This window comes from Vulpes lagopus, chromosome 19, assembly GCF_018345385.1.
Source record: "Vulpes lagopus strain Blue_001 chromosome 19, ASM1834538v1, whole genome shotgun sequence".
Classification (NCBI taxonomy): domain Eukaryota; kingdom Metazoa; phylum Chordata; class Mammalia; order Carnivora; family Canidae; genus Vulpes; species Vulpes lagopus.
The window spans coordinates 31,965,945-31,987,426 of NC_054842.1; the positions used below are offsets into that span (position 1 = coordinate 31,965,945).

Sequence of the window (21,482 nt, forward strand, 5' to 3'; positions counted from 1 at the left end):
TCCAATTCATGAGCATGGGATGTTTTTCTATTTCTTTGTGTTTTCCTCAATTTCTTTATGAGTATTCTATAGTTTTCTGAGTACAGATCCTTTTCCTCTTTGGTTAGGTTTATTCCTAGGTATCTTACAGTTTTTGGTGCAATTGTAAATGGGATTGATCAACTCTTTAATTTCTGTTTCTTCTGTCTCATTGTTAGTGTATAGAAATGCAACTGATTTCTGTGCCTTGATTTTATATCCTGCCAAGTTCCTGAATTCCTGTATGAGTTCTATCAATTTTGGGTTTTCCATATAGGGTATCATATCATCTGTGAAGAGTGAAAGTGTGATATCTTCTCTGCCAATTTAGATGCCTTTTATTTCTTTTTATTGTCTGATTGCTGAGGCTAGGACTTCTAGTACTGTGTTGGATAGTGAACATCCAGGCCATGTTCCTGACCTTAGGGGAAAAGTTCTCAGTTTTTCCCCATGGAGAATGATATTCACCGTGGGCTTTTCATATCATTGTGTTTTGATTTGTATTTCCCTGATGCCGAGTGATGTTGAGCATTTTTTCATGTATCTGTTGGCCATTTGTATGTCTTCTTTGGAGAAATGCCTGTTCATGTCTTCTGCTCATTTCTTGCCTGGATTTTTTGTTTTTTTGGGTGTTGAGTTTGATAAATTCTTTATGGATTTGGGTTACTAGCCCTTTATTTAATAAGAGATTTACAAATATTTTCCCCCATTCTGTAGGTTGCCTTTTAGTTTTGCTATTTCCTTTGCTGTGCAAGCTTTTTATCTTTTTTCTTCTTTTTTAATTTTTATTTATTTATTTATTTATGATAGTCATAGAGAGAGAGAGAGAGAGAGGCAGAGACATAGGCAGAGGGAGAAGCAGGCTCCATGCACCGGGAGCCCGATGTGGGATTCGATCCCGGGTCTCCAGGATAACGCCCCGGGCCAAAGGCAGGCGCCAAACCGCTGCGCTACCCAGGGATCCCCTGCAAGCTTTTTATCTTGATGAAGTCCTTATAGTTCATATTTGTCTTTGTTTCCCTTGCCTTTGGAAATGTGTCTAGCAAAAGGTTACTGTGGCCAGGGTCAAAGAGGTTGCTGCTTGTGTTCTCTTCTAGGATTTTGATGGATTCTTGTCTCTCATTTAGGTCTTTTATCCGTTTTGAGTCTATTTTTGTGTATGGCGTAAGAAAGTGGTGCAGTTTCATTCTTCTATATGTGACTGTACAATTTTCCCAACACTGTTTGTTAACTAACTAGAATTTAAATAAGAACTTAAAAAAAATTAACCTAGAACCCAGTACAAGAATCCATGGTTTCTTTTCTACTCTGTAGCTAATGGATCAGACATTGATAGCCTTATTAACAATAAGGGTTCTGTACCTTGTACCTGCTATAGTCTGACTCCCTGGCTTCCTATTCTCATGAAATGGAAACATTGTAAATGACATCTGACTTTTTTTCTGAGTATTTTTTAGATTCTGCAGGAAGAAAAGAGAGAATTAAAAGCAACTCTTCAGTCTCAAGAAAATTTCATGCATGAGCAAAGAATGCAAAAGGAGAAGCTCCAAGCAAAGTTAAAGCCAGCTGACACTCAACACTCGGTAGAGGCCATAAGGTATATTTAATCTTAAATTTTAATTGTAGCCACCTGGTGGTTTGGCATTGAGCACCAGTTTTAATATTACATATTCATAATTTTGTGTTTGATTATGTTATGGGTTTTCTCATTCGGTTTTAATTCTGAGTTAAATTTTTGTGGTTTTATAAAATTTTGTGTGATTTGGGGTTTTTTTTTTGGCTCCAATTTGGGTCCCTAACCAAAAGGCTGTAATGTTTAGAAAATAGAAACCAGTTGGTCAAATCTGTATCCTTGGTGAAACTTCAAATGTGAAAGGATTTGGAATCCATGTCTCATGAAAGGTCTCTGTTTCTTGGTCATGATTAGTAACTGCTTATCAACATCATTAAAAACCAGCTATCGAAATAGCTAATTTTAAAAAAAATCCTAAAACACATTTTGTTCCTATATGTGAATTATTTCCATGAGGTTTGTAGTGGAAAGTAATAGAAGGAGCTATGCTCCTTTTGTTTGATTTAGGTCTGGTACACGTTTCTATTCTTGCCAGAACTTTCCTGTAACTTTTCAGTTTCTTTGGCTCAAGGTATCAAGTGGAAACAAAAGTTTTGTCATTTTGTCTTTTTCCCTTGAAAAATGGGCCAAATCCTACTCCTATAAGGAGTAAACTGCTGCTGACTTTTTTGAGAATATCATTTCTTAACCTCTTTAGTCTAAGTGTTCTTTTCATGAAGCAGGAGACAAGCTGAAGAGTTCCAAAGAGTTTCATTACCAAAAACAATTGGAAAATATGAACTAATTGTGCATTGTTTTATTTGCAAAGATCAGAGGCCTTTAACCATCCTCCTCTGTCCTTTTTTAGGTCACTGCAGGAGTCACAGACAGCGAGGAGGTACACCTCACAAGGACAGGGGGACTTAGGCAATGTGCTGTCCCAGCTTGATTTCACCCACAGTAGTGAAGAACTTCTGCAGGCAGAAGTGACTCGTTTGGAAGGCAGGTAGATAATTACATGCCCATTTCAAGAATGTTCAAGTTGTTAAAAATGATTTTTGATCATCATATTGATAAAGTAAACTAATATAAAAGTCTTAGGGAAGGGGTGCCTGGGTGTCTCATTGGTTAAGCATCTGACTTTTTTTTTTTTTTTTTAAGATTTTATTTAGTTATTTATGAGAGACACACACAGAGAGAGAAAGAGACAAGGAAGAGACTCCTTGCAGGGAGCCCGATATGGGACTTGATCCCAGGATCCCGGATCACGCCCTGAACCAAAGGCCAGACGCTCAACCACTGAGCCACCCAGGCTCCCAGCATCTGACTCTTGATTTTGGCTCAGGGTCATGAGATTGAGCCCTGAGTCAGGCTCTATATTCAGTGGAGAGTCCACCTGTCTCTCTCCCTCTGCTCCTCTCCCCACTTGTGCACACTCACTCTCTCTCTTAAATAAATAAATAAAATCTTTGAAAAAAATAATCTTAGTAAAAAAATAAGTTTTTTTTTCCTCTAGCATCCACAGATAAAACAGAAGCAATGAAAGAAGGGCTTCCTAATTTTTCTACCACCAAATCTACCAGTCTGTCTACATCTGTGCCCATAGTCTGTTAGAGTGGATGAGTTGATGATGGATGACATGTCTGTTCCCCTAAGACTTCAGTCATGTCCTTTTGCACAGTTTTTTATTTTCTTTTTACATCATCAAGTTCTGCCTCACTGCTAAATCATTCCTACTGATATAAAGTAGGATTTAATATTTCCCATATTGCAAAAAAATCGAAACCATCCTTGAATCCTATATCCCTATCAAATTATTCCCATATTTCTCTGCTCTCCTTCAAAATCAGATTCTTCAAAAGGGTTTTCTATACTGACTATATTAATTTTAATTTTACATTTTCCTGTGTAGAACATCTTCTGTTAGGCTCTGCCCTCTACCAGCCACCTCACTGGAGCTGCTCTCAGCAAAGCCATACCAGGCACATGGTGCTCCTTACTTGCATCCCAAAGTGCTGTCAGTTATTTCCTTGGCTGCTGGTTGAATCCACATCTCTGCTATAGCAGATAGCATGGAAAAATTTGGGTAGCTCACTTGCTTCGTCATCATACTTGTAAACTTCTGTTTTGTTTGTCATACCTCTAAACTTTGTGACTGGGAAGAGGTTGATATTTTGTTTTAAATGCGAATTGTGCTCATTTGTATACTAACATTTTCTATATGTAAAAATATGTAATTCTATATGTAATTCATATATTTAAAAATATATGAATTATTAGCCTTTAAACAACAAAAATATTGCCATTTTACCCTTTCAAGTTTATCTTTAGGTGATACTTTTTTTACTTTTTATTTCTGTTTTTGGAAATCATCAGATATTTTCTTTACATATTAAATACTATGCACACACATAGTTTTTGCTTTATTTGTTCTGTACCTTAGAATACTTAAGATATTCTTGGATATCGTTATTGAGGTTATATATATGCACTTTATATTGAATAAAATAAAGTTTATTATTCTTTCTTTTGAGAGAGAGAGAGCATGAACAATGGAAGGTGGGATATGGAGGGCAGAAGGAGAAGGAGAATCTTAAGCAGAGTCCACCATGCTCAGCACCAGCCCAATGTGGGGCTTGATCTCACAGCCCTGAGATCATGACCTGAGCTGAAATTAGTCTTGATTAACTGACTGAGCCAGCCAGGTGCCCCAAAGCTTATTATTCTTTTTGATATTGAAACTAAAATTTACATTTTCTATCATAGATTTTCCATTGATTGACTTTTTAGTATTTTACATGTAGGTGTGTTGTACTGTGCTCCCATCAGGCTTTAAAGACCTACCTCTTACTTTTGACTTGAAGTATGATCTTAGACCCTGAGTCTCTTTAAGTCCCAATTTTCCCATCTGTAGCTAGGACAAGAGGATCTATGATTCTTCTTCTTGCTCTACCTCAGTGTTTGACACACTAATGTACTAAGTACTAGTACTAGTACTAATGTACTAAGTACCAAATAAATGGGCATTCTAGGATATTTAGAAATAGGTAAAATTGAAATACATGGAGACAAATACCAGTGTTCAGTAATAAACAATGTCTTTAAAAATATTTTTTCTATCAAAAGGCAAATAGGAAAAGGAGTCCATTTTAGGCAGTTTATTTGTGTTGTTTAGCTTGAACAAAATATTCCCTAAGAAAGGAGCAAAAGGATTTTATTAGCAGAAATGAGTGGTGAGATAAGAGAGTTATGGTGTCCCTGAGGTTCTCATATCTCATGAGGGATTGATTCTTAAGTAAGGGTGACAAGTTGGAAGCTGCGTGTAGGGTAGAATTGTAATTAAGTATGGTGGAGATTAAAATTACGATAGTAACTGCTGTACAATTTGAGAGAGAAAAGTAGTGAAGTTACTGTAATCTTTAGAATTTAAGCATTCTAAATTAAATTTTGAGCAGAGGGAAAGAATATTAGGTAAACATAGAAATCAAAAGTATCTCCAGAAGTTTGAATTGGATTTAGTTGCCTCTGGTGATGATGAGGAAATTAGAAATGAGTTTTAATTTGGGGTGGGAGGTGATATTTAAGATATTTAACTTGGACATCAAAAAGCTAAGTTAGACAATTGAGTCTGTGGGTGTTTTAGGATTTTTGTTTTAAGTTCTGTGATTATATTTATGTCATACATACAGCTTGGAGTCTGTGAGTGCAACATGTAAACAACTGAGCCAAGAACTAATGGAAAAATATGAAGAATTGAAGAAGATGGAACTACATAACAATGAATACAGGGCAGAGATTAAGAAGGTAAAAATCTGCCTGCCTGCAATTGCCAAGTTGTATGTATTTAAGGACTGGGCTGTGAGTTGAGAGGTTATAGGAGTATATTTAATGAGAGGAAAATGTGGTCCAAAGAGCCACTTGATATTCAGGAGTAGACATGTACCTGGAATTGCTTAGGGAGTCTTTGTCATCCTCAGAGATGCCATATAAATGTTTTCAAGATAATTGAAGCCTATCCTCTTTGAACTCTAAGCTTTATTTTAAACATGTTTTGATGAAAAACTTTCTAGAAGATTTACACTTTTGCTTTCAAAAAGATATTGTAGGGATCCCTGGTGGTTCAGTGGTTTGGTGCCTGCCTTCAGCCCAGGGCATGATCCTGTAGTCCCGGGATCGAGTCCCACATGGGGCTTCCTGTATGGAGCCTGCTTCTCCCTCTGCCTGTGTCTCTGCCTCTCTCTGTGTCCCTCATGAATAAATAAAGTCTTAAAAAAAAAAGATATTGTATGAACTAGCATTTATTTTTGCTTACTGACTGGAAGTGGTTATGGGTATGTATTCTGTGCTATGGTATAGTTAATATCTGCACTGGCTATTGAGGTATGCAGAGCTGTTTGTGTCTACATTAATGGGCCCTGGCTGCTGTGTTTGACTCATAGTTTTTATTACTTACTTGAGATTACTTCTATCTTCTTTCTTCCTCTTGCCTTTCTGTTGTCTTCTGTGGACAAGGAAGCTATAAAACAAAATTTTTAGCTTTGCAACGTAAAAAAAGAATGAAGGTCGCAAGTGCTGTCCTCTAAGTAATGTGTGCATGGACTTTTGACACAGGTTCTCAGCATTTGAATAACCCATCTCTCCGTTTTGAGATTAATAAATTATTAATAATATAGCCATCTGACTTTCAGTGTAGACATACAATTTGGTAAATTGCTAATTTCTTGCAGACTTAATCAAGGGAAAAAATCATGTCTTGGGGGTAAGGTAAAAATTACCTTACTATTTTAACTGTTAACATATTTATCTATCATGCTTTCTCTTTGTTTTTTATACTTTCCTTTCTGTTTCTTTGTAGTTGAAAGAACAGATTTTACAGGCTGAACAAAGTTACAGTTCTGCATTAGAAGGAATGAAGATGGAAATCTCACAGCTAACTCGGGAATTACACCAGCGAGACATCACTATTGCTTCCACTAGAAGCTCATCCTCTGACATGGAAAAGCGACTCAAAGCAGAAATACAAAAGGCAGAAGAAAAAGCTGTAGAACATAAGGTGAAGCTTGAACAAAAACTCTCTTCATTTGAAGTGTTTTTGAAGATTGAATTTGGTACAGATATAATTTTCATAGTATTTAATTCAGCAAATTTTTATAAGACTCCTGCTTTGGGCTGGGGTGTGCTGGTTAACATTCTGTGAGGATTGGTGGGGAGGCGAGAATGGGTACAGAGTAGAGAGGCTGTGTCTATCGTGCACGCTGAGAGTGTGACGTGTTCCCTGGGACAGGCTAGAGTACACACGGGGTGAGTGCAGCAAGGGATGGGACTAGAAAGCAGGGACTGGCTCTTGTAGGGCCTTGCCAGCATGTGAAGGGCTTAGTGTTCTCTTAAGGCCAGTGGAGAACACCTGTGAACAGGCATCGAGGGTCTCTGTGGTTGTGCTATGGAGAGTGCGCAAGGAGACAGACCACTTGGATACTCTTATAGCAGTAAGATGGTGGTCTGAGCGGTGGGCAGGGGAGGTGGAGGAAAATGCTGGAATTCTGAGTTATCTGGCTGGTAAAATTGAGTGGGCTTTGCAGTTGATTGGACAGGGAGAGCAAGTTAGACAGTTAGGGAAAGGTGTCACTCTGGATTGCAACATGGGCAGCTGAGTGGAGAGTGATACTCTTTAGTGAAATAGAGAAAAGATAGGGAGCAGGTTAGGGCAGATACTGAATTTGTATGTAAGTCATACAAAATAGAGAAGCTGGTGGAAGGGACACTGATTTGAGATTAAAGTTGGATGTTTGTGGGGAAATAACTAATAGTCAACTCCACAGAAGACCTGGAGTTCAGGATTACAATCTGGGTGAGACATTTGGCTGTGGGCATCTCTGTGTGGAGTTGGCATTTGAAACACCCTGAGAGACTTAGAAATTGTGGTGAGAAAGCATAGAGATGAAGACAGAGATTGAACCACACTTAGGAAACTGCCTTTATGGGAAAAAGGTGTTGGAATAGAGCTAAAGAAAAAAAATAGCAATAAGGAAGGAAACTAGATTGTTTTCATAAAGGAAGCAGAAAACCAAGGAAGGGCAGGAGACTTTTCAGGCAGACAAGCTGAGGAGAATGGGGACAGAGAGTAAGTTATAGGCACACCTCTGTTTTTTCTACTTTGCTTTACTGAGCATTGCAGATGTCACCTTTTTCACAAATTGAAGGTTTGTGGCTACCCTGTGATGAACAAGTCAGTCAACTCGATTTTTCCAACAGCATTTTCTCACTTCATGTCTCTGTAATCACATTTGGGTAATTCTTGGAATATATTAAACATTTTCATTATTTTTATATTTATCTGATAATCTGTGATCATAATTATAACTCACTGAAAGCTCAGGTGATGGTTAGCATTTTTTAGCAAAAAAGTGTTTTTAAATTAAAGTACATATTTTTTTAGACTTAATGCTATTGCACACTTAATAGAGTACAGTATAGCATAAACATAACTTTGTATGCACTGGAAAACCAAAATATTCATTTGACTCATTTTATTGTGATATTTGTGTTATTGTGGTGCTCTGGGACTGAACCCACAACATCTCTGAGGTATGTCTATATTCTCTTGTGAAAGGAGTATAGTCCATATGATGTTGGAGGTAGAAGCCACATGAGAGGAAACAACACTGGAGAGTGGGAGAGATTGACCAGTGAACTCATTCATCATTATCTTTTTTTTTTTTTTTTTGGTAAAGATTTATTTATTTATTTGAGAGAAGAGAGCAGGAGGGGCAGAGGGAGAGGGAGAGAATCTCAGGCAGACTTCTCACTGAGTGCAGAGCCCTTATGTGGTGCTCAATCTCAGGACCCCGAGATCAAGACCTCAGCTGCAATCAAGTCAGCCGCTTAACTGACTGAGCCATCCAGGTGCCCTGAACTCATTCATCTCCTTAGAATATTTTTAAAATACATTGTATTACTTCATCTTGATGCATCTTTTTTAAAAAAACTTTATTTCTTTAGCTTTTATTTATTTATTTTTTTTTGTGAGAGTATGCATGAGTGGGGGAGAGAGGTGCAGAGAGAGAAGGAGATTCCCTCTGGGATCAACTTGGGGCTCAATCCCAGGACCTTAACTGACTGAGCCTCCTAGACATCCCTAAAAGATCTTTTTAGAAAGGTATTTATATATAAATATATATTTATTAATATATTAATTTACATATAATATATAACATATAACTTACATATATAAATATTCTTCATATATTTATATGAATGAAAAATGCATCTTTGCCTGATGAAAATTATATATAGAAAAATTTTATAGATGCATTTGATTTATGTGTTCATTTTTTTCTGCTTTCCCCTTCTCAGGAGATTTTGGATCAGATGGAGTCACTCAAATTAGAAAATCGTCATCTTTCTGAAATGGTGATGAAATTGGAATTAGGTTTACATGAGGTACGTAATAGAAACTTCAGTGTTTCTGTTATCCAAGCCTTTTATTTTTTTATTTTTTTTAATTTTTTAATTTATTTATGATAGTCACACAGAGAGAGAGAGAGAGAGAGAGAGGCAGAGACATAGGCAGAGGGAGAAGCAGGCTCCATGCACCGGGAGCCCGATGTGGGACTCGATCCCGGGTCTCCAGGATCGCGCCCTGGGCCAAAGGCAGGCGCTAAACCGCTGCGCCACCCAGGGATCCCCTATCCAAGCCTTTTAAAGGAACCACTTTGTAAATATTGCTGTTGTAAAGAGAGAGTTAAGATAAAACTACAGAATGAACCTTGTGCAGAAACTTGCTCAATAAAACAGTCAAGACAATGTTGTCAAGACAATGATGGCAGTAAGCAAAATATCAGTCTCCACTTCAGCAATTGGAAGATTTTTTAATGTTATTTATATGACAAAATACATGTGTAGTCTGTGTTCTTACTAGGCAACATGTATACAAAATGCTTAATGTAGTGCCTGGCATTTGTTAATACACAATAAATGTTAGATGCTATTATTATTATTGTTATAATTACTATGTTTATAAATATCTTTTTCTTATAAAATATATCATCTTTTCCATAATTTGGTTTTAGTTATATTTATATAGGATATAGTTAGTTTAGTCAAATATTATAGAATCTTTTATGCTCAAAATATTTTAATAGACAACGTAACGGACACAAGGATGAATAAGATAGGATTCTTGCCTTTCTAATAGGATAAGAAGTGTGTGCTAGCTCCTGTGAAACAAGGAGAACATGCTTAGTTAACAGTGAGTTCATTAACTGTGTATGGATGTCCTTTGAGCTATTTTGTTATAAAATTCTTATAATTTGCAAAATGACCCATCAATTCTGACCTATGTCTTTTTGGTGTTGTTCAAAAGCCCAAAGATTGTAGAAATTCTTTCTTTCTGCATTTCCAGAGACTGTGTGTGTGCCTCCAGAGAGGTTTGGTTATATAGCGCCCCTATTTGCTACCAAGTAGTTTTAATTTCACAATCATGGACTAGGGAGGCTGGGCTGGGAGAAAGTGCAAAACACTAAATGAATACTTTATTTCAAGTAAAAGAAAACGTTGAGGACTCTCTGATAAACAAAGGGTTGTGGAAGGGGAAGTTGATGGGGGGATGGGGTAACTGGATGAAGGGCAATGAGCCAGGGTACTTGATGGGATGAGCACTGGGTATTAGGCTATATGTTGGCAAATTGAATTTATTTTATTTTATTTTTTTTTAAGATTTTATTTATTTATTCGTGACAGACAGAGAGAGAGAGAGAGGCAGAGACACAGGCAGAGGGAGAAGCAGGCTCCATGCAGGGAGCCTGATGTGGGACTCCATCCTGGGCGGCACCCAGGCTGGAGGTGGCACCAAACCGCTGGGCCATCGAGGCTGCCCAGCAAATTGTATTCAAATAAAAAAATATAAAAATATTGAGGACTATTTTTATAATTTTTTGGAACAGTAAGATTTGCTTACCATCATGAAGCCACAAAGAATTTTATAATATAAACAATTTTACAACATAAAAATATAAAATTTGTGGGTGGCAAAAGATCCCATAAAAAAAGACTAATAGACTGGGGAAACAACCTACAAATAGAAGTTAATATAAAATATTAATATAAAGATTTCCTGGAAAGATAATAAAAGATTGGAATCCAGTAGAAAAATAGACAAAGAAAATAGATAATGCATAGAAGTGATGCAAAATTAAATAAACGAGAAAAGCTTTTCAGCCTCCCTAATAATCAAAACTAAATAAATACTTCTTAGCTAACTGGCTTGACAATGATTTTTTTTTAATGTTTTATTTATTTATTCCTAAGAGACAGAGAGAGAGACAGAGAGAGAAGCAGGCTCCATCAGGAAGCCCAACGTGGGTCTCGATCCCGGGTCTCCAGGATCACGCCCTGGGATGAAGGTGGTGCTAAACTGCTGAGCCACCCAGGCTGTCCCTTGACAATGATTTTTAAAAATGAATATAGCCAGTATTGGCAGGGATATAGGGCAACAGGCTCTCATGCTCTGTTAATGAGAAAGTGAATTGATACAGCCTTTCTAGAGGATAATTTAGCAATATCCATTAAACTTGTAAATATATATAGCCTATAAACTCCTGGGTCATGGGCATTTCTGATTTTGATAGTCATTGCCTAATAGTTCTCCAGAAAGGTCATATCAGTTTGCATTCCCAAGGAACCCATCCTGTAGCAGCAAATGTGTGGAAATGGCCATTCTGGTGTTATTTGTAATGTACAAAATTTTGAAATAAACTAAATGTTAGCCTCTAAGGGGGATGGGTAATCTGTGGCTATACTATGAAATATTATGTCGTCATTTAGGTGGCAGATGAAAATATGTATCTAATCTTGTCCCTTCCCAAATCCCTCTAACATGAAAGGATTTTTTTAAGTGCAAACCCACAAGGGATGGGAAAGAGAGGAGGGGAAATAGCAGCTAAACCCTTTGTAAGGGGGAAGTTGGATGGAGAGAGGGAGGAAAGAAGGAAGGAAGACTTTTATTTGCTCCGATAAAGCCAATATAAAGCTAATAGTGGGAAAAGCCAAGAACCAATCTGATTTTTACTACAGGATCTTCAAAAGGCTCAGGATTCGGCAATACCTGATTGAGAGAATCTTATGTAATGATTACCCCTTCATATTTAAGTTAGGAACTCTCAGGAGTGCTTAAATCAGACGAGGACCAGAGATTCTGTTGAGCTTTGATTTCTCTTCAAACTCTCATCTAACAGTTATAGTCCTGTTCTTTTTTCACATAGCCCAGCGTTTGCTTGGCACCCAGTTTTTATATTACCTCTCACATTAATTTTTCTGTAATTGTTGTTAATGAAATAATAAATTTGAGAAAACTTTAAAAGATGCCTGGCAAAGGCAAAGCAGCATCTTTTAAAATATATATATATTTAATGATCTCAAATATCAGACTCTGGCTGAGCAAAATCCTGTCAAGCAGTTTAAACCTACTCTGGTTTTGAAGTTACACGTAGTGGGAATATACTGTAGGTACTGAGAATAATTTTTAGAAAGTTCTGCCTTGCATTTTACCACCTAGGAAGGTAGAATTACTTTCACAAATGAATGTTTGGATTAGATAGCCATTTTAATGAAATTATCTAATTATCTTAATAATCAAAGCAGTAGCTCTGATAAAATTCTTTTCCTCCTTTAAAAAAATCGACCATAGTTTGTAATTTAACTTCTATGTCCTGCCATATATATATATATATATATATATATATATATATATATATATATATTTTTTTTTTTTTTAGATTTTAACTGGCATTGACAGCTTATTGAAAAATTTTGTAACTTATTGTCACTGCTGGTACTCAGGTAGTTGAAGGCTGCATTTTAAAGTTTGTTTTAATTCTGTTGTTAAGCCACTTTTGAACAGCTTACTTTCAGAAAATCTTTACAGAAGAGACCAAGCTAAAAATCATATTAAATTCCAAAGAAAATTACTAAATTTTTCAGAATGTTAATGAAATATTTTGTCATTAGAAAAAAACAGGGCATCCCTGGGTGGCCCAGTGGTTTAGTGCCTGCCTTTGGCCCGGGGCGTGGTCCTGGAGACTTGGGATCAAGTCCTGCCTTGGGCTCCCTGCTTGGAACCTGCTTCTGCCTCTGCCTGTGTCTCTGCCTCTCTCTCTCTCTCTCTCTGTCACTCAGGAATAAATAAAATCTTAAAAAAAAACAAAAAACAAAACATGGTCCAGACCATAATTTTTTCAGGTATAGTTACCAGGAAACACCTAGAATTGAAAAGCAATAAAATTAATGATCACAGAACCCAGACCAGATCACAGTAGGAATTCCTACTGTTTTACCATGTATTTCACGTTGATTTCACATACTAGAATAGGTACTGATATTATGTAAAAGTCCTTAAGACCAGAAAGTACTAATTTAAAAGTTGTCCTTGCCAGCTGGAATTCCTTTTCAGAACCTTTTGTTCACATGTCTTTCTTTGAACTAGGTCTCGCAATTTTCGTTCGATTTTCTTCCATAGATACTCTGGAAGAACCCATGACTGCTATTTTCTTTCTTTTTTCTCTTACTGATTCTCACTTACAGCTTTCCTCCATCTGAGCTCCAGCCTTCCTCTAGCTCCTCAGATATTCCCTGACACATCAGGGAAGCTCACTGCACTCCTAATTTTCCAAAAGTGTTGTAAGAGACAACACTTTTTTTCTCATAGGGGGGCAAACACAAATATTTACTTTTTCCAAAGTAAAGCCATAGATGAAATAGATACAACTAAAAAGAAAAAAAAAATGTAATTTCCCACCAGTGGTATCACAGATCCAGGTATTCTTATTTAACTCTGGTATTCTTTTTTATTAGGCAAAAGAGATTTCACTAGCAGACCTCCAGGAGAATTATATTGAGGCATTAAATAAATTAGTGTCTGAAAATCAACAACTACAGAAAGATTTGATGGATACTAAATCTAAGCTGGAGATTTCTACTCATATATGCAAAAAAAACCATGACAGGATCTTTAAACCAACACACAACAGAGCACCTGAGTTCAAGAATACAGAGTTCAAGTAAAATTTCTTCACGGTTTACTTAAAATGTGTACCATTATAATTCTCATTTCTTTGAGAATAATTTCAGACTTCCAGAAATTAAATCTTCCTCAAACGACTTTATGTTTGACTCTGAAGTACAGGATATACAAGTAAAGCTACTGTGAGGTTAATAAATGGCAGGGGGTTGTATAGCAGTTTTTTCAAGTTTTAGTTTCACACACTCTAGACATATGTATAAACAATGTCCTTGCTTCCCCAAGCCTTTCCATGCTGCCTCCCACCTCTCTAACCCCACCAGTACCATGAGAAGTAGAAATTAGCTTTTCATATTAAGAAAACTTCCTTTGTATTTTTGGTCAATTAATTATAAGCTGTTACCATAGGAAGTCAGCATTCCATGGAAATCCACCTGGCTTCAGCTCTTATTATATGGCTCCTATGTTTTCCTACCTACCAAAGCCTCTGCTGACACCTCACCACCACTGTCACCTCAACCCCAGAGGACGTTAGGCGCCCTTCTGTATGCACAGTACTTCCCTCTGGCCTAGCACCAAACACACTAGGTTACTCTGGCAGCTTGTCTTCCTTGCTCTATTGTACTCCTTTGAGGGCCGGGGCCTGGCAGTGGGGATTAGATATTGGGCCTGAATGGATGGAAGGAACATGTGGTCTAAGTGGGCTGCTCACTTTGTATATTACAGCCTTACTGGTTAGCCTGTTCCTTTATTTTTAAGTGAACTTCCTGTAACAGTTCTATGTTAAAAGAGAAAAGTTACTACAATTTATATTTGTTTTGTTTTCTAATCTGCTATCCAGGCCAACCCATGGCCCGTACAGAGATGATGGAGTAAAGACTGAGCACTACAAAACAGGTCTTCATTCTCCGAGACGACAAGCGTCGGATAGTATAGAGCCCATGTCCAGGGTCCTCAGCCCCCTGAGTTCTCAGATCACCCCTTACAGTTCCACCGTCTCTTTGCCTTCTAACTTTCTGTGTAAAACTAACTCTTTGCCTTCAGTGCTAGATACAAACGAAGCCAATTATTCTGACACTATCTCTGAGAGTATAAATGATGAAGAAGAGTTTATATCTTCGGTATGGAAACTTTCTGATCTTACTAGTTTATTAAGTCTGTTTAGTTTGGTTTTATTTTTTATTTGAAGGGAAAGGGAGGGTGATGGAGTGTGTTTGTCTGTTTCTTACTAGTTCTCTATCTTAAGTACTCCATATTATTCTCATGTATATCTGTCTTATGATTTTGCTTGTCAAGACACATTGAGCCATGATTGCTTTTCAAAATTCATTTTAGTTCCGAAAATTAATAGCTATTCCTTTATTTTTAATCCTAATTTGGAAATTCCTTTCCTTTTTCAGAGAGGGTTGATTTTATATTGGAATGGTTGGTTCAAGGAATATTTCTGGATGCCAAGATAGTACTGAGGTATAGACAGTGAAGAAGGAAGGAACTGTGGGAAAGGGACATAGAGGGTGGGTGGAGGCAGAGGAAGGAACTGCATTTGACGTGTCCAGAACATGGATTCGGAACCACAAAGTGTGACATGACGCTGGCCCCATGTTCCTGCACCTGCTATGCAGACTTGAAGCACTTGCCTCTAGCCATTCATTGCCTCACCAGTTAATGGTCCCACACCTGTGGAAAGTTCAGTATTTTTGACTTTTTAATGTACTGACAAGTCCACGGAAAGGTTTTCTTTCTTTTTTTTTTTTTTTAAATAAGTCTCCACTTCACTTACATGTGATTCAGAAATTCAAAAACTTTCTGAAAACTTCCTTCCTATGTTTAGCAGCAAAACTTATTTGGCACGAAAACCTGCCCTGAACTGAACCAATGTCATAATATGCATAGACTTTATTTAATCCCATCTAGCATTTTCCTTCAGAAATATCAATATGTTTGATTATGGGACATTACCTCAGATTCCACTAAGGTAATATAGTTGATCTTTGTCAGTTATGGATTCTGGTTTTGTGAATTGCCTACTCGCTAAGCTATTTGTAACCCCCTGTCAATACTATAGGGACTCCTATAGTCGCTTGTGATCATGTGCAGAGCTGGGAAAAATTTGAATCCCCAGGCTTGCACATTCCCTGCTGAGGTTGGCCAAGGTGCCTCCAGTCCAGCTGTCACACAGAGGTGACCAGAGGGGGAGGAGTTGGGGACATTGCAGTGTAGTGCCAGGAGTGTGAGCTCTGGCGCCTGCTGAACAGGGTTGGAATCCCAACTCTGGCACCTGTTAGTGGAATGGCCTTAGGCAAGTCACTTCAAACTTCTGAACCTCGTTTTCTTTTCTGTTAAATAAAGAAAATGGAGCCTACCAGGATGAGTTGTTTTTAGGATGATAGTCTGTGCATGTGTGTGTGTGTGTGTGTGTGTTTCCCCAAGGAGCAGTAATTCGTTATTCACTAACTCAGTGTTTGAAGTGACTCTAGAAATAACTACTGCAAGTGAGGAGGGACAGTGTGTGGTGCATGTCCTATATTACCTTTCTGAGGTCTGGTTTCTGAAATACCATGGTGGCCCCTGGAGTTTCAGATGAGGGATTATGGATTGAGGTTTTTGAAGGAGAGAAAGTACTGATTTCACAGTAGATTTGTTCTGCTTTAAAATCAAAGTAACATATTCAGAGTTTAAAAGTGAATCTTAAATAACAGACCTTGAGTATACTCTCTTCTGGGGTATTAAAGGCTCTTAAAGGCTATTTATATACTTCATACAAAGTCTAAACAGAGATATTCTTCAGACCCATAACTAATATGTTTATATGATACTTTACATCTATATAATTTAGGTCAGCAAGGAAGAGGTCTGTGATAATTTTTATGGAACAACTTCTTTTTTCCCCTAAAGATTGTATTTATTTATTTTAAATAGAGAGAGAGAGAGAGAGAGAGAGAGAGAGAGAGAGAGAGAGAGAATGAATGAGCAGGAGGGAGGAGCAGAGGGAGAGGGAGAAGCAGACTCCCTGTTGAGCAGGGAGCGTGCCTCAGGGCTTGATTCCAATACCCTGGGATCATGACCTGAGCTGAAGGCAGATGCTTAACTGTGCCTGAGCCATCCAGGCACCCTCTTTTTTTTTTTCTTTACTGTCTTACCATTAGAATAAAAACAAATTTCAGAAAAAAGTATTTTTTAAAAAGTCACCTTTTAATATTTCTAGTTAGAAAATAGCATGAAATTGCATCTGAGAAGTATACTGCTCAGTTTACATATGTCAAAATTTGTTTCTCCTCTAGTGTCCCTTGCCTGTATCTCCTCTTGGTTCAATAGCTACCAGATTTTTGGAAGAGGAGGAGCTGAGGTCGCATCATATTCTAGAGCGCCTGGATGCCCATATTGAAGAACTTAAAAGAGAGAGTGAAAAGACAGTGAAACAGTTCACAACCCTCAAGTAACCTCTTTAAAAAATATCACAAATCTGGGAAGAAAAATGGACCCTGAAAGAGTTGTTGTCACCCTAAGTAGTGTCTCTTCAAAATACAAACAGAAAAATTGCAAAGATGAGACATCCTAACACTGTTGTGAAGAAGTCTGAAGAACTGATACTTCTCTAAGGCATTGTCACTGCACTGGTTTGTTGGAAGAACTTGTTCCAGCAATAACCTGTAAGAATAAACCACTTTGCTTGACTTTTTTTCCCTCACATTAATATTTATTATAAAGTGATATTTTCTCTTGACTTAAATGTGAATAGCTATAGACTAAAGATTTTATGACACAAATTGAAAATAAAGCAACTAAAGAGGCATGTGGTAGGAGTATGGATTTCAGAGTCAAACTGATCCAGACTGATGTCCTGGTGTTGCTGCTTACTAGCCAGTTGTGCTGGTAGCATGTACAAGGGCAAAATAGCTTGGACAGGAAGCTCTCTCTTACTCTGAACACAAGTATGAGAGAGAGGGAAAAGGAGAGAATGGGCTGGTTTGAGGTGTGGGGTGCCTATGGAATGTCAGATGGAAATGGCATCTGCATTACTGAGATGTTTAAAGGGCAAAGATCTCAATGTGCAGAAGGTGTTTGAAACCATGGAGAGCTGATAAGATCCACCTGATAAAGTCTACCAAGGAGAGTGTTTAGGGAGAGAGCAGAGTGCAGGGCCAGGGGTGCTGAAGGATGCCGGCATATGAGGATCACAGGAAATGGATCAGAAGAGTAGCTAGATCCCATACATACATGTCCATGCCATTGGGAGGTCCTATCAGTTTGGCTTCCAAAATCTATCTCAGATGCAGCCACTTCTCTCCTCCAGTTCCACCACCCTGATCCAAACTAACTCAATCTCTCACCTCGATTCTGGCAGTAGCCTCCTACCTGGCATTACTTCTACTCATGACCCCAGTAAATGAAACATTGTCACCTCTACCTCCCTCAAAACCCTTCAAAAGCTGCTTACTGCACTCAGAATACCTCCAAACTGCTTTGCAGAGCCTACAGGGCTTGGGGTAACGGGGCCTGCCTGTGCCACCCACTGCATTGTCTTTCCTCCACTGTGCTCCAGGCACACTGGCCTTTCTGGTTCCGGTGTAGCCAGCTTCAGCCTTAGGATCGTTGTCCTTGTCATTTGCTTGGAATCCCTCTGTCTTACCTCACCCATGGTTGGGGTTTCTTGTGGTCAAGTGTGCACTCTAACATTCCATCTTCAGGAGACCTCTGACCTGGCTTCTTTCAGTTTCTGTAACTCACTGCCTTGAGTTATTCCCTCTATGGTACTGCCCACCCTGCAAGCATTTTGTTACTTGATTTACATTTTTTGTTTTTTTTTTAAGATTGTATTTATTTATTAGAGACACAGAGAGAGAGAGAGAAAGAGAAAGACAGGGAGAGGGGCAGAGACACAGGCAGATTCCAGGCGGGGAGCCTGACGTGGGACTCCATCCCAGGTCGCCAGGATTACGCCCTGGGCTGAAGGTGGCGCTAAACCACTAAGCCACTGGGGCTGCCCCGTTTTTTGTTTGTTTTATTTTGTTTTAAGTAGGTTCCATGCCCACCGTGGAGCCCAACATGAACCTTGAACTCATGACCCTGAGATCAAGACTTGAGCTGAGATCAAGAGTTGGATGCTTGACCTGACTGAGCCGTCTAAGGGCCCCTAGATTTACGTTTTTATTGTTTCTGCCCATGTGCTCCTTGAGGGAGGCTCTCTGGTTTATGGTGGGGTCCTTGTCACCCAGCACAAGCCCAGCACTATGCAAGCACTCAGTTTGAACCCATGGATAAATCTCTTTCCTTGGATGCACCACATTTTCCCTTTGTGCCTTGGTACATGCTGTTCCTTGGGTTGGTCTCCTCTTCCCACACTTTTACATGCTATTATTATCTTGCTCCGCAAAGCTTCCCATAGCCCCTGACCAGACTAGGAGAGCTTCTCATTTCTTACAGCACCCTGTGTGTCCCTCTCAAATCACCAACCACACTGTGCTAATTTTTGTCTCTCACAGTCAACTGGTTAAACTAAAACTGAATTGGGAACTCCTTAAAAGCAGGGGACAAGGTCCTGTCTATATCCAAGGTGGTGTCCCACACATAGTAGATACTAAGTAACTATTCAGTCAATGAAAATCACTACCATTCTGGGCTTCAGTGCACCCACCTGTAAAATGAGGATGAGAGGATTTACTGAAAATACATTTCTGAAAGGGCTTTGCAGACTCTAAAAATATTGTACCCATCCGAATCGGTCCGTATATGGGGATTTCTGAGTTTCAGACTGTCTGAAGCTTCCAGTTAAAATATGTAGGGTACAATCCCAAATTTCCATGGCCCATGCCAACAAGGAGGGACAAGGACAGACTCTAGTTGCTGGAGATACTTAAGGAATCGTGAGGTACTATGTACTTCCTTAAACTTCTACCGCATTGTTAAAGTTGAGGTAAACGGTCTAAATTTGTCAGCATGTTTGATTATAATTTAATCTCCCAACTTCGTATTTCAAAAAAATATGCCTAATATTAAAATGTGTCAAACTAAATTTGAGCTAGTTTCTCTGTGCTCTCTGTGCACAGGATACTCACGTGAGATGGAAGGGTAAGGGTGCTCTCCTGTACTTTTGGTGTTTACAGATGGTGTTGTGTTGGATGAGTTGCCTCATTCCTCTTGGCCAGCATTCCCAGTGAATTTTGGTCTGGATTTCTAGCCGAAGAGGACAAAGTTGAGTTCTCACTGTGAGTAGGATGCTGCCTTTCTACAGAGCCTTTGATCTCAATAAGCCTAGGAGGCAGTGTGTGTCACTGTTCCAAAGTGACAGGGAGGAAATAAGTGGCTTGCCCTGGATCCCAACGTGCAGGCTCTCTTTAGCTGAGCCTAGGAATAGAGAGTGTGGACTTTGCAGGCAAGCAAGCCAGCCTAATCCCAATCCTAGCTCTACCATTTACAGGCTGTGTGATCTTGGGTAAGTTAATTAACCTGTCCATACCTCAGCTTTCTCATCTATAAAACAGGGGAAATAAAAATCACTTCCCTTACAGGGTTTGTGTGAAGGTTAGTATTTGTAAGGTACCTGGCCTAGTAAGTGCCATGAAAGTAACTCATTGAATAGAAACAAATACACTATTTCTTTTTTTTTTCTTTTCTTTTGTTTAAGGTTTTGTTTATTTGAGGCAGAGAGAGCATGAGTGGGGTGAGGGTGCGGGGGGGGGGGGGGGGAAGCAGACTTCCCTCTGAGCAGGGAGCCCAACATGGGGCTCGATCCTAGGACCCTGAGATCATGACTTGAGCCAAAGGCAGACGCTTAATCACTTAACCAACTGAGCCACAAAGGGGCCCCCAAAATACACTTTCTATTATGTCTCCTCAAAAAAATTCTACCTTCCCTAGCATACACAGATACATAACACCTAGTAAACTCTGGGTAATCTGTTTGCAAAACACTCCTGAGTCTGGAAACTAAAGGTTACATATGAGAAAAATAACTGTAAAATAAGTTCTGTCATTAAGAACATACATCCGCAAACAGTCGTCACGAATGGCAGTCAAGCGTATAAAGGCAAGGTTAGAGATTTGTTAACTTGTTCTAGAAATAGTTTCAGATAGGATGTAAAATGTATCAAAAAGAACCAACAGTGGAATCAAGACAAAGAGAAAAATGAGGGCCGGACATGTCCATTCACACACGAGCATCTAGTTCAGGTGCTAGGGGCAGGCAGAAACTTTCCCTCTGAGCTTCTTAAGCGCAAAAGCAGAGAAGGAAACATTACTTAAAGGCTTCATGGCACCCACAAGATCAAAACAGACCATGGGTTCAAGAGAAGCACATCTTTTTTGAGTGTGCATATGAGCATTTGTCTAGGTGTATGAGCATTAGTAGAGGTCCTACAACACTTCTGTATTGGATAAAAATAAGAGAATCTGCACAGCTTCCTTACAGTGGGCTTCAGTGCAGGCTGATGGCAAAGGCTGATGTGCAATCAGAGACCAGTTCTAAGGTGGTCCCAAATGTGATGGTGTAAAGCTCTTGTGGTCTGGCCTGACCACAGGGGAAAATGTAGAGAAATGATGGACTGCAGCCTTAAAAAGCAATCTTCTTTAAAAGCTATTTCTCCACAGTGTGATTTCTATAATCTGACAACCAGTTCACTCATTTTTCCTCTGTGGGAACCTAGAATTTGGCCATTTTATGTTGCCCATTAAAGCCAGGTTCAAATGATTTGACAATACAATCAGAAGTAAGTATATACTCTTCTTATGAAAAGAAAACCTTATTAAAGTGATGCTTGAATGGTGGAACGTCCAGGAACTCTCTGATACTAAATGCAAAGTAGATAAATTTGCATGTGTCCACTTTTCTGTCAGAAAGCATCCATCAGATTCTCAAGGATATCTGTGAGCCAAAAAAAATTATCAAGAACCACAACTTTA

The 21,482-nt window shown here is 38.7% G+C and overlaps 1 protein-coding gene across 9 annotated transcripts in view; it reads left to right on the forward strand.

Moving 5' to 3' along the window:
- Nucleotides 1–20,244, forward strand: part of CEP63 (centrosomal protein 63) — a 58,668-nt gene extending 38,424 nt beyond the window's left edge. For 6 of the 9 annotated variants that reach the window (XM_041734664.1, XM_041734663.1, XM_041734662.1 and 3 more), the window contains 6 exons: nt 1,476–1,615; nt 2,439–2,576; nt 5,260–5,374; nt 6,426–6,623; nt 8,924–9,010; nt 16,865–17,258. In XM_041734664.1, the coding sequence (XP_041590598.1) occupies nt 1,476–1,615; nt 2,439–2,576; nt 5,260–5,374; nt 6,426–6,623; nt 8,924–9,010; nt 16,865–17,023 (837 nt within the window). In that variant the 3' untranslated portion in view covers nt 17,024–17,258. Of the gene's footprint in view, nt 1–1,475; nt 1,616–2,438; nt 2,577–5,259; nt 5,375–6,425; nt 6,624–8,923; nt 9,011–13,417; nt 13,624–14,424; nt 14,705–16,864; nt 17,259–19,687 lie in introns of those variants that run through there. The other 3 variants (XM_041734665.1, XM_041734658.1, XM_041734660.1) reach the window with 3 other exon arrangements.
- The last annotated feature ends 1,238 nt before the right edge of the window (nt 20,245–21,482 follow it).